Raw genomic sequence first — 11,288 nt, 5'->3', positions numbered from 1 at the left:
TGCTCAGCAGACAGAGCTGGGCATGGTTGAAGAATGACTGTCAGTAAGTTCAGCAGGGCAGAGCTGCACCTCACCAAGGAGCTGGGTGAGACCTCCTCTGGCCGTGGGGCTGATGAGGGTGTGCCCTGAGGACAGCAGGAGCCTTTGAGTGCAAACCACACAGCTTTGATGTTTTGAGTCTGCTCACCACAAGCCAGAGTGCAGCATTACTGCATCTCTTTCCCTTTTATTGGTTTGGAGAATGACTCACTGTGATACTTGAAGCAGTTTGCTACAACTGCACCATGCCTCAGTTTCCCCAGCAGTAAAGCCAAAAACTATTCCAGTTGGATGGTGCAAGGTGTGGTGAACATCTATGATACACTCTGGCAGGAGTGCAAGGCAGTCTTCTTCCTTGAGTCTTGCAAGGATGACCACCAGACCTACACTCTTGGGAAGACCACGTCCACCCGACCACAAGCTGTGCCTAAAGCCAAGCTGGGCTTTGGCTCAGCAGAAGAAGGAGGAACCTGCATACAGAGAGATGATAACTGCAAAATTACAACTCTGCAGTGCTAGGAGAATAACCAAACACTTTCCATTGGGTCTGCCTGGGTTGTTTCTGATTGCTTTATGGGGTAATTTTAATAAGAAGCAACATATGCTCTCTCTCACTCTGCAAAATGACATTTCAGCTTCTTGATGGTGTCAAAAGTCACAAAGACACTCGTGGGGAGGGGGACCAGTCTGTACCTTTCACCCCTTTCAAGGAGATGAGCTGTCCTGCCTGATCCAAGGGAAGCTGAGACCACACCTGTGTGCAAAGACAAGCCTTACCAGGCTTCACATCACGACACCTTAGCCAGAGTCCTCTTCCTGCTTCTTCCCAGAGCAGAGATGAAAATCTTGGAATTGCCATAAGGTTTTATTATCGCTTGCAAACCAAATTCTGCTTCATCAGATAAAGACACAATTGCATTCATTGACTCTGACACAAGGATACGCATGGTGATAAACATACAGATAGATGTACACACTTATACATGAATGAGATATGCTAATTAAAAATTGCAGTGGGCACTTTATTAAAAATTTATTGTACAATCTACATCTTCAAAACATTTTACATCAACAAATATTGCGGCTTGACTGCTGGAATCATAAGTGATTTATCTTTAAAAGACTGTATTTGCAACTGGATGCAAAGATTCTTGATGAACTGCCATTACATTTAAACTACTGGTTTTTATTGGAAGTATTTTGATTGTTATCTGTTTGTTCTCCATCCTTGAGAGAAATAAAACAAGTGTCTCGCCTTTCATTTTATCGGATAGATGGCACCACGTAGCATATTTCCCATGCTAGTTTGAATTACAGCTGTTTATCTTTCAGCTTTCTTTAAGATTAATTAAATGCAAATGTAACTCCACGAATCATGGGATTACCTGCCAGACCCCTTATTAATACCTTCACTTAAAAACCCCTTTGCCAGAGAGTCATTAATTTGCAATAAAAAAAAAAAAAAAAAAGAAGAGAAAAAAAGAAAGAAGTGCTCAAGCAGCCCTTTGCCTCCCAACAACCCGGGGATGGCTGCCCAATTAGTCCGGCAGCATTCGGATCCTCCTTTCAGGCCCTGTGGCCCTTTGAGGACACAATAAGGCTCCAATGATAACCTGGCAACCTAGGTAGAAACTCAGCCAAGTGTGAGCGTTTGAAGCTGCAGCTTGGCTGCCATCGTGTCGGCGAAAAGAAAGAATTCAGGCACCATGTCATCCAGTACAAAGGATAAAAACAGATTCAACCGGAAATTCAATGTGGCACCACATATGGGATACATGAGTGCGGTTACACAACAGGCCACATATTTTTTTTGAACAGTCTCCTGCATGTGATGCCGAGGACATGTGTAACCATCATAACGTCTCTAAGAATCTGTATTTAATTTGAGCTGGGGTGGTGGCAGGGATTGGAGATCTGAAGCCGCCACAGGTTTGTGGCAGATGGCTCTGTGTCAGCTATGACAAGCAGCCAGGCTCGGCTTCCTCTGCAGATTTTCTTTTCTCTCTGATCAGGTAAATATGGGCACACTCTGGAAACTTCCACAATTCTGCCTGAGGCTGCAAGTTTGTGACTTAGCCCCATCTGTCACAAATCTTCCCTCGGTTCTGCTGCGAGCAGAGACCTGAATTTACTGCCGAGCGCTGCCCAAGAAAACCCGGCCGTCTCGCCCTGCGAGGAAGCACAAGAGAGAAGCACACGGAACCCTGTTAGAGGCTGGGACACAAAATGCAGCAAGGATTTCAGGAGGGGTGGAAGACACTTGGTCAAAGAACACTTGTGCGGTGTTATTTAAAAATGGGGTGAATTCAGGGTTGTTTGTGTTTTAAGGCAGGTAAGCTGGTCGTGAGGCCCAGGTTATTCACTCCCTCTGCTTTTCTGGTGGTGTCAGTGGACACGTCAAGGACTGAACACCCTCAGGGACCAATGTGCCCCTCTCACCCTCAGACATGGCAGAACCACGAGCCAGCAGGAGCAGGGCTTAGCTCTGCTAGACCATCATCACTCTGGGCTTTACTTGAGAATAATCTCTTTAATTTTTTTTTTTTTTTTTTTTTTTGAGGAGTGATAACTATGCAAAGATCTGGACATTCATTTTTTCAAGGAGTAAAATTCCATCAGTGTCTTTCCATCAACAGTTCCTAAATACGTGGGGATCAAAAGAAGCAAAGTTTTCACATAAAGTAGCATCTTCCCGTAAAGAGCAAACAGCATAATGCCAGTAGCAGAACAGTATTTTTCATTAAATAATCAACTAGTTTCTAGTGTCCTAAGATCAGAACTGAAGCACTTAATATCTACTCTGCCATCATTAGACTTCAGAGCTAACCTTTAGAATTTAATAAGGAGTTTTCATCCATTCAGACTGGCTCTTTCAAGACAGCTCCAGTTCAAGCACACAGTATTGATTTAGTGTAGATTTTTTGCACTTTTAAAAAAAATTACCTTAACAAAATTAAGATTTAATTTTCCACACAAAACCTGAGATTTTTGGCAGGCAAGACTGGAATGATTTACAGAACCAATCTGTATTGGGTCAAATCTACTCTGTGATCCAGCTCCTTCACTCTGCAAGTGAGTAAGGGGGAAGAATCAAGGTGGAAAACAGTTTGCAGCAATTGTTTTTGGAGTTAAATTTTCAAACTCCAAGCACTTTTGGAGACCAGCATCAAAACCCACCATTGCTTTACATGAATTGGGTGCACTGTGAGGCCCAAGGCAGAGCTGTTTAACACACCTCAGCAGATTAACAGTATTTCTTTGACCAAACTAGTCTGTTCTCCAGTTTCTTATATTGGCATTTTTAAAACTCACCTCATTCTTGCTGTCTTTAAACAAACAACATCAAATTTTCAATGCAAATCTATGCAGCAGTACCTTGCATAGGATGGCTCAGAACACACGGAGTGACTGTAACAGTGGGAAAACAGTTTCCTGCTTTTTTCCCCAAGGTAATTTGAATAAACTGTACTGGGAAAAAAAAGAAGTTTTCATGCTTCTTGCAACTTTGACCCATTTCTCCATCTACTGTTTTGAAGTGGCTGTGGCTCATCTGCCAGTTTTCATTTGCTCTCAAAAACTCCCCTGGAAGCTATCTAATACTGTCAGAATGAAAAGTTCCAAGTCCTGGTGTTTATGCCGAAAGTTGCCCCCATAACTGCTTTATTCCTACTCTGCAAGTGCAGCCAACTGCTGTGAGCTACAGACCAATATTTGGGGACATGGTGATCATGGAAATGTTGGATCAATGGTTGGACTCAATGATCTTAAAGAGTCTTTCCCGACCTAAATATTTCCACGATTCTGTGATTTTCAGAGAGCGGGAGTCTCCTGGATATTTTACCTCAAAGAGACAAGAGCATGACAAGCCCAGAGAGAAGATCAGGTGCAGGCCACATATATATCTGCACATATATCCATTTATCTACAGCTGGATCCCAAAATTAGGCAGCTCCAACTCCCTTCCTGCCATCTCATTTCTTCCACAGTGAGGATCCGTGTTAGCCAGGCTGACCTCCCTCTACCACAATTACTCGAAGACCTAAGGGTCACCCAAAATGCTTAAATTGTGTCCCACAGCCCAGCACACCTTCCCACCTGGGCAAACTCCTAAGCTAGACAGGGGTTTCACTGTATCAGCCACACACAGGGAATGGAAAGTGTCAAGACTTGAGTCTAACCTGGATGTGATCCTGAGCAACTTAATCCAAGTTTGAAGTCAGATCCTACTTTGAAACTGGTCCTGCTTTGAGCAGAGGCTGGGATGGTGACCTGGAGGAACCTTCCTTAACTAGTCAGTGATTCTGTGATCCAAATATGTAATGGAAGTTTTCTTTTACACTAAAAAAATCCTTATGCTTTACATATTTTCCTTAGGATCACATGCCTAAGTACTGGAACAGAGATGGGAGAGAGCGTGGACAGACAACTCTGCACTCCAGAGTTCCTGTAACTTTCCCCCACAGACTCTGAGAAGCAGATCTAACCCACCTCTGAAACCATTTTAAATCACGTTCATGGGAAACCGAGCAGCTCAAGAGGCAAATACAAGCTTCTCATTTGTGTTTCTAACCTCCTTCTGACCTGCACCTAATGCTAGCCAGGTAAAAGAAGAAATTCAATATGATTCCTTCTTTTTTAACTCTGCAAACGTGCTCTGCTAGTGAACAGAAAGCCAGCAGGATGGATGGAAATACTTGCACTATTTGCATATCCTATAAAGCTCTGAATTAACTTTATCAGCCCGGGACAAAAGATCTGGAGAACACTGTAAGCAAACATCTGCTCAATATACATTCACCATTAAAAAGTAAATAGTAGGATTGGCTCCATAAGGAACAGGTTGGGAATTATCAGAGTACTACACATCACATAAACTGATGGCACGGCCCAGGATTCTCTAAAGCAATGATCACACCAGCACAAAAACAGCTCTCAAGCATCAGAACGACTTGAATGATGAGAGATTAGAATATAAACATGGAATAACATTCACAAGGAGAGACTGAAGAGACTGGGATACTGTAAATGTATGACAAATGTTTATAAAATAATGGATGGTACAATAAAGATGGATGGGGAGCTCCTGTTTCCAAGCGACTAACTCCAGAACAAGAAGACACTCAGCACAACTGAAGGTGGAGAAAACCTGAGCTAAGTAAGGAAATTATTTAAACACCACCATAAACAAATCATAGAATCATGGAATGTTTTGGGTTGGAAAGGCCCTTAAAGACCATCTTGTTCCAAGCCCCTGCCACGAGCAAGGACACCTTCCACTAGACCAGGCTGCTTATGAAAAAATGAATTTCCAATGGGGTTTTGCAGGGGATTGGGTAAAGATAAAGGCAGAGGCACCATCCCTGGCTCTCACATGGCCCATCCTGGAACTGTGAACAAAAGGGCTGAGTGGCTGATGGGACATCTGGCATCAGGCTCCCCTGCATCCTCACATGCCCAGTGCCCGGCATATTGCACTGAGAATGCCTCCTGCTGCTTCCCTAGCTTTGCCTAAATATGAAAGCTGGACCAGGAGCAGTTTTCCTTCTACACATTTCCCTGAAATACCCAAGACACTGCTTTATCTGAAATCAGAGAAAAAAGAAAAGGAAAGAAAAAGAAGGAAAAAAAAAGTTTTGTTAGAACTGCCCTATACAGCCAAATCCTGAGACTGGAAACAATTCAGATGTCTATGGTCTAACTGGGATCTTAATTTGATTTTACAGCAGTTTAATCCCTTTGAATTCACCAGACTTCCTTCTACAGTGGTGTCAGAAAGAAAAAAAATCATGCCATGTGTCTTTTCATAGGCAGGTGAGCTTCTGTAGTGTGATGGAAATGAGAAGATGAATGTCAGAAAGTGGGCCAAATTCTTTTCTCCATTAAACAAGCATGAGTGAGAGTAGGATTTTTCTGTAGGAACTGAAGCTGACAGCATGTCAACCAGCACTCATTCAGCTGGGAGGGCTGGGAGAGATTATTTAAAGTTGTCAGCTCCTTCCATGCCTGGCTTTTGGCAACTCTTCTTGTCCCTTTCCACTGTATACTCTTTATACATGCTGTTTTAAATTAAGAAACTCAAGTGAGGAAACTAAAAGGTAAACTTTAAGAAAATAATGCAGAAACAAATGTTTTGTCCTATTTTATTTTATTTATTTTAATTTTAAATCTACTAGATAGGGCACTAAGAGACCCTGTGGTGTGCCCTGACCAATGCCCTGTTTTTGTTACTTGCTTCATTCCTCTGCTTACCTTGGCAACCAAAACCACCCAGAACTAGAGCTTGATTCCATGAAACTGGAACAGAACAAATAATTGATAACAAATGAGATTTGCTTCCCTCTCAACTCAGTCTTCTGCTAATAACTGGCAGAAGACAAGGCTGAAATGCAGATGAGCCAGACCTGACTCCTGTGTGAATACTCAGGGTGAGCAATACATCATCTGGAAAGGTTTTCATAGGTGCTTACATTATGGACATTTTTAAAAGTCTGCCAGCAGGAATCTGCTCTGTGGAGTTCAGCTACTATAGTTTAATGCCTTGGTCTGTGCATTTTCACAGGCATGTTCCCTATGTCCAGCCCCTAAGCCCACTGCCTTGCTGCCATTTATCTCCTTTCTGCCACTAATTTTGTTAGCACAAGCATTGAGGACATCGGAAGGAATAAACTGCCTGTTTAATTAGCCACTGTCTAATTATTATAGATATCCTGAGTAATAAAATCCCAACAATATGTAAAAGGATAAGCCAAGGTGATTACTTCCCAACTTGTGGAGCAGAATCCCCAACCAGCACTATTTGCTTTTTAAGCATTTCTACTTGAAAAATGTCACAGATACTTGATAAAACTCAATGCAGAGAGTATGCAGAGAGGAGCTGGTTAACACCAACTCTTGTGCTGGGATCTCTTTTCTAGCCCACTAATGCAGAGATAATATTATAGTGATCTGAAAAAAACCTGAAAATACTGTGCAAGTGCTGCGTAGCCTTCAGGATTTCATTCTGTTCAGCCTCTTTACAAAGCAGCATCACTCAGGCTGTAATGACCTTAACAGCACAGCTCTGAGCTAGCATTACCCAGGAGGTTTTGTGGATGGTCCACAGTGAAGGAAGACTAGGTGTACGTGGGTGTAGGCACAAAAGGACAACTCTAACAGTATTCTCTGAGCTGATCCAAAGCTTATTAAAGACAACAGGGATATTTCCTCTGGTGCTCGCAGGTGCTGGATTAGCCTCTGCTTTCCTCATTTTAAAACAATCCCTCACTCAGCTCCATTGCTACCTGTTGCAGAGGTTCAGCTCAGAGGTTCACTCAGAAGATCTGCAAACCCCATGCATGAGGAGCAGGATAAACACCTTCAGCTTATGCCTGCTAATCATCCCAAGGAATTATTAAAAAAAGATAAAAAATCCTTCAAGCAAATCAGCATTTTGCCTACAGGGCTTGCACACACATTTTCAACCTGTACTATTTTATATCAGTATTTTTTGCATGACTTGGCTCTGTGTTTAGGAGCTGGGATCCATGTGGGAGAAGATCCATGTGAATGCAACCATTAGCTGAGCTCGAAGCATTGGGAAGTGCCAAGGTAAACATTTAAGGACTGCTTTCCCTTTGAAGCCCCCATGCCTAACTCTACGATACTATTGACTCAAGAAGTAATGCTGAACACTGGAAGTGTTCAGTCAGCATTTTAAACTATTATGAGCTACCTTCTGAACCATTGCCAAGTTAATAGACAATGAAAGATAATGAGCTTGAAATTGGGTGTTAAATTGCATTTTTGGTTCTCTCCTTTTTTTTTTTTTTTTTTTTTCCTTGAGGTTTAACTGTTTCCTGCAGAAACAACATCATCTTTGATGTATCATTATGTAAATGCCTATTTTTAGGTCACAAAAAAAGTCAAGGCGTGGGCTAAGCCCTCGCTGCTCTTGCTATGCGTGTGCAGGAAGGGGGAAAGAGGCAGACGAGACACAGCAAGACCCAACACTCTCTGGTCCCCAGAGGGAGGGAGGGAGGTGCAGGCATGAGGTTGGGTCTGTTGGCAGCAGGAGACTCCAAATTAAGGAGGAGATTACTCGACCTGCTCATTAACAGTGAGGCTGGATGGAGGAGGGAACGCTCCGAGAACCGCGTTTGCGTCACACGGGTTAACACAAGGAGTATTTCCATGCACCCCCAAGCCTTTAAGGACTTTCAGCTGAATTCGGGGGTTTTCATGAGCTGAAACACCTCTGTTGTGCAGGGGTGATGTGTATCCAACCTCCAACCTGCCCACAGCAGAGCCAGGACAGTAAAAGTCAAAAACCGCTGTAAATGTGCAAAGCAGCGTGCAAAAAGCTGCAGTTATTCTTCTGAAAGCAGCGTCGTGTAGTAACGGCTCTTCCCTGGAATAATGTAAAATTTAGTGCTTCATCTACATTCAAATTTTAAAAAAAACTCCTATCAGTGTAAATACACCATTTAAAACCATGAAAGTTGGCCTAGCATTGAACACTTGAGCAAAACCTGAATGGAGAGTTTGCCACTGAAACTGGACTTTCTCTTGCAGGAATAACTGCAAAAAAGGGGACATGATAAATACCAGTAAATTATGCTCCCAATAAACTTTAATGCTCAACACACTTTATAAAGCAAAGACACAAAATAATCATAATTATGAAAATCATTCAGATCATTCCAAAAGCCAAAGAAATCTTACCTGATACCTGTCACCTGCATTTTTTTGAAGATTAAATTACGATAGGAAGGTAGGCTTATCCTCATTAGTATAATTGTAGGATCCTTCTTTTATTTTCCTTTTAAACTAATGAGTTGCATTAATCCAGGTTCATTTTTATAAGCCTCTTGGGTCCAAATGTAAAGGACAGTCATTTTAGAAAACAGTAAATTAAAAAAAACATGTAGCATGCATTAAGTGCACGTATTTCATAAGACCTAGGTTAATACAACTGGCATCTAGTTTAATTAATCCTTGTTAGTGTAACGACTAATATCCCTCCCTAGCATGTTTCCTTTAAACATTAGTATGTTAATTAAATGTTGTTTTTTTTAAGGTTTTTTTTTTTTCCCCTTTGTACTTCAATATGGCATTATATCATCTAAAACTATTCCAAACAACTACCTTATAGAGATGTCTCCTTACAATATCTGGTCTCTTGCAGAAATTCTGAAGCCTTTTAAAAAGCTGTTCAGGTGTAGAATACAGATATTCAGCTGCAGGAAAAACAGATACATTTTTAATGAAACAAAAACCTCAAAGCACACACTCGATATTAGTCACTTTACTAATTAAAAATGCATATTGCTCTGTGCCGCCTCGTGTTTTACATTATTTAAGCATGATTTTATAAGGTTACCTCAGCTCACAAGGATGTTTAATGCTAAATAAGACTGTGTAGTTGTGCTGTTTAGACATCTCCTTTGGGTGATTAAAATACATTATTCTAATGTAACACAATGCATATGTGATACATTTAGTGATGAGATTTTTCGAAGAACTGGTACTACATTAGTGTGTATCCTGTACTGCAGTTGCATACTATTAAGTATTAAATTGTTTAAATTATTTGGTGTGATTTTCAGGCCTGGCTTTTTTTTTTTTTCCCTCTTCTGTGTATCAAAAAAAAAATCTGCAAACCACTGCAGCATCAGTGACCTTCTAACAAAAATCTATCATTACGGGATGTGTATGCTAACAATGAAGAATGCTATTTCAAAACTTGCTTTTTTGTTATCTTAAAAGAACAGATGGCAAATATAAACTTCGTCTAATGTATTAAAACACATAAAATTTGCCTTAACACTAACATGTTGGCTTGCCAAATAAACAATTGCTTTCACTCAAGTTTATTCCCAAACTTTGGGTTTTAGCAGGAATCACGTTATTACGTTTCAGCAGAAGGAAGAGGCAACAAAGCAGCTACCTGGGAATATCTCTGGGTACACCAAGGCTTTGGGACACAGCGGGTAACAGCCACAATGCACAGCCTCGATCCTGAGGATTAGAAATCACAAATACACAAAAATAGACATTAGTCAGCCAAAAAAATTATTTCCGTGCAAGAGCCTTGAGGTTGCCTGCATGCAGCAAGAGGGAAACATTTTTTTTTTTTCTTCAGCAGCATAATCCTTCTAAATGCCAAAGTTGCTCTTTTTAAAGAAAATTTTATTGATCATATGAATTACATAGAACAGAACAGCGAGCATATGTTTTGTTCGCTGAATAAATCAAAGCGCAGCTCTGCATTTTTTTGTTTTTTAAATACTGTTTAACACATTTTATAATCAGCAGACAGACACATGTAACAACATGGTGAAGTATGGACGGCTTTGCTTAATAATGCTGCTGGAAAACAAGGGGCACGTTGGCTACACCAGGGTGTGTTGCAGACACGCACATCACCCTCACCTGGCACAGCAGATATTCCCCTCAGACTTCCAGACTCCAAAGGTTACAGCTAAATATAACCCAGGAACAACTTGCAGCATGTTCCAGGCTGGGATATTTCAGCTTATTCACATGCTTTGGGTAATTTCCTTTATTTTTTGGGACATGAACTGTTGTATTTTTTAATAACCGCTGATGAAATCCCTTTGCCAAAGCGCGAAGCTTTGTGCTTGCTTTTTTTTCCCAAGGAACATTTCACATATCTCCCGTAACATCAAACCCAAATATTTTAGAATTTCACCGCCGCGGTGCAAAGTTTTCCAGTAGCAGAGCTGTCCCCATTGGAGTTCAGGTTTTAACAGCTGAACGGGTTAAAGGCATCCAGGTTGCAGTTTATTTTTTTCACATAATGACCACTGATCTGACACGAGGTCCCTCCAAAGATACAACCGTAATTTCTGTTGGCCAGAAATTACACAGTGAAATTCAAAACACTTCTTAAAATATGTTTATTTTATGAGAAGCTTTGAATTTCCTCCAACATGTTGACCATACGAGGGTTTTATTTTTAACTTCAGTTTCCCTCATTCCACAGAATAAAAAAAAAAAAAAAATCTAAAATCTTGTCAACGTTCACCTTTTCTATTTTCAGTGACAACCCAAAGGCTTTTGCTACCTTCATGAGAATGTCAGGTTTGGTACTCTATTACAGGTACCCTGAAAGAACTCTGTTTCCTTTAGATCTACTCAATTTTAAACAGGAAAAAAAAAAGAAAATAAAGAATAACATATTCAGCTTTCATGCTAGAAAACTATGCATATCCACAAACCTCAAAGACACATTTCTCTGCAAATGCTTT

The 11,288-nt window shown here is 41.0% G+C and overlaps 1 protein-coding gene across 2 annotated transcripts in view; it reads right to left on the bottom strand.

The window, feature by feature from the left end:
• Positions 1–973: 973 nt before the first annotated feature.
• Positions 974–11,288, bottom strand: part of GTDC1 (glycosyltransferase like domain containing 1) — a 170,621-nt gene continuing 160,306 nt past the window's right edge. For both annotated transcript variants that reach the window (XM_084209205.1, XM_084209206.1), the window contains 3 exons: positions 9,965–10,035; positions 9,163–9,254; positions 974–2,208 (listed from right to left, as the gene is read on the bottom strand). In XM_084209205.1, the coding sequence (XP_084065331.1) occupies positions 2,125–2,208; positions 9,163–9,254; positions 9,965–10,035 (247 nt within the window). In that variant the 3' untranslated portion in view covers positions 974–2,124. The remainder of the gene's footprint in view (positions 2,209–9,162; positions 9,255–9,964; positions 10,036–11,288) is intronic.

This window comes from Fringilla coelebs (assembly GCF_963513975.1).
Source record: "Fringilla coelebs genome assembly, chromosome: 7".
Taxonomy (NCBI): Eukaryota; Metazoa; Chordata; class Aves; order Passeriformes; family Fringillidae; genus Fringilla; species Fringilla coelebs.
This window is presented reverse-complemented; position numbering and strand designations above follow the sequence as displayed.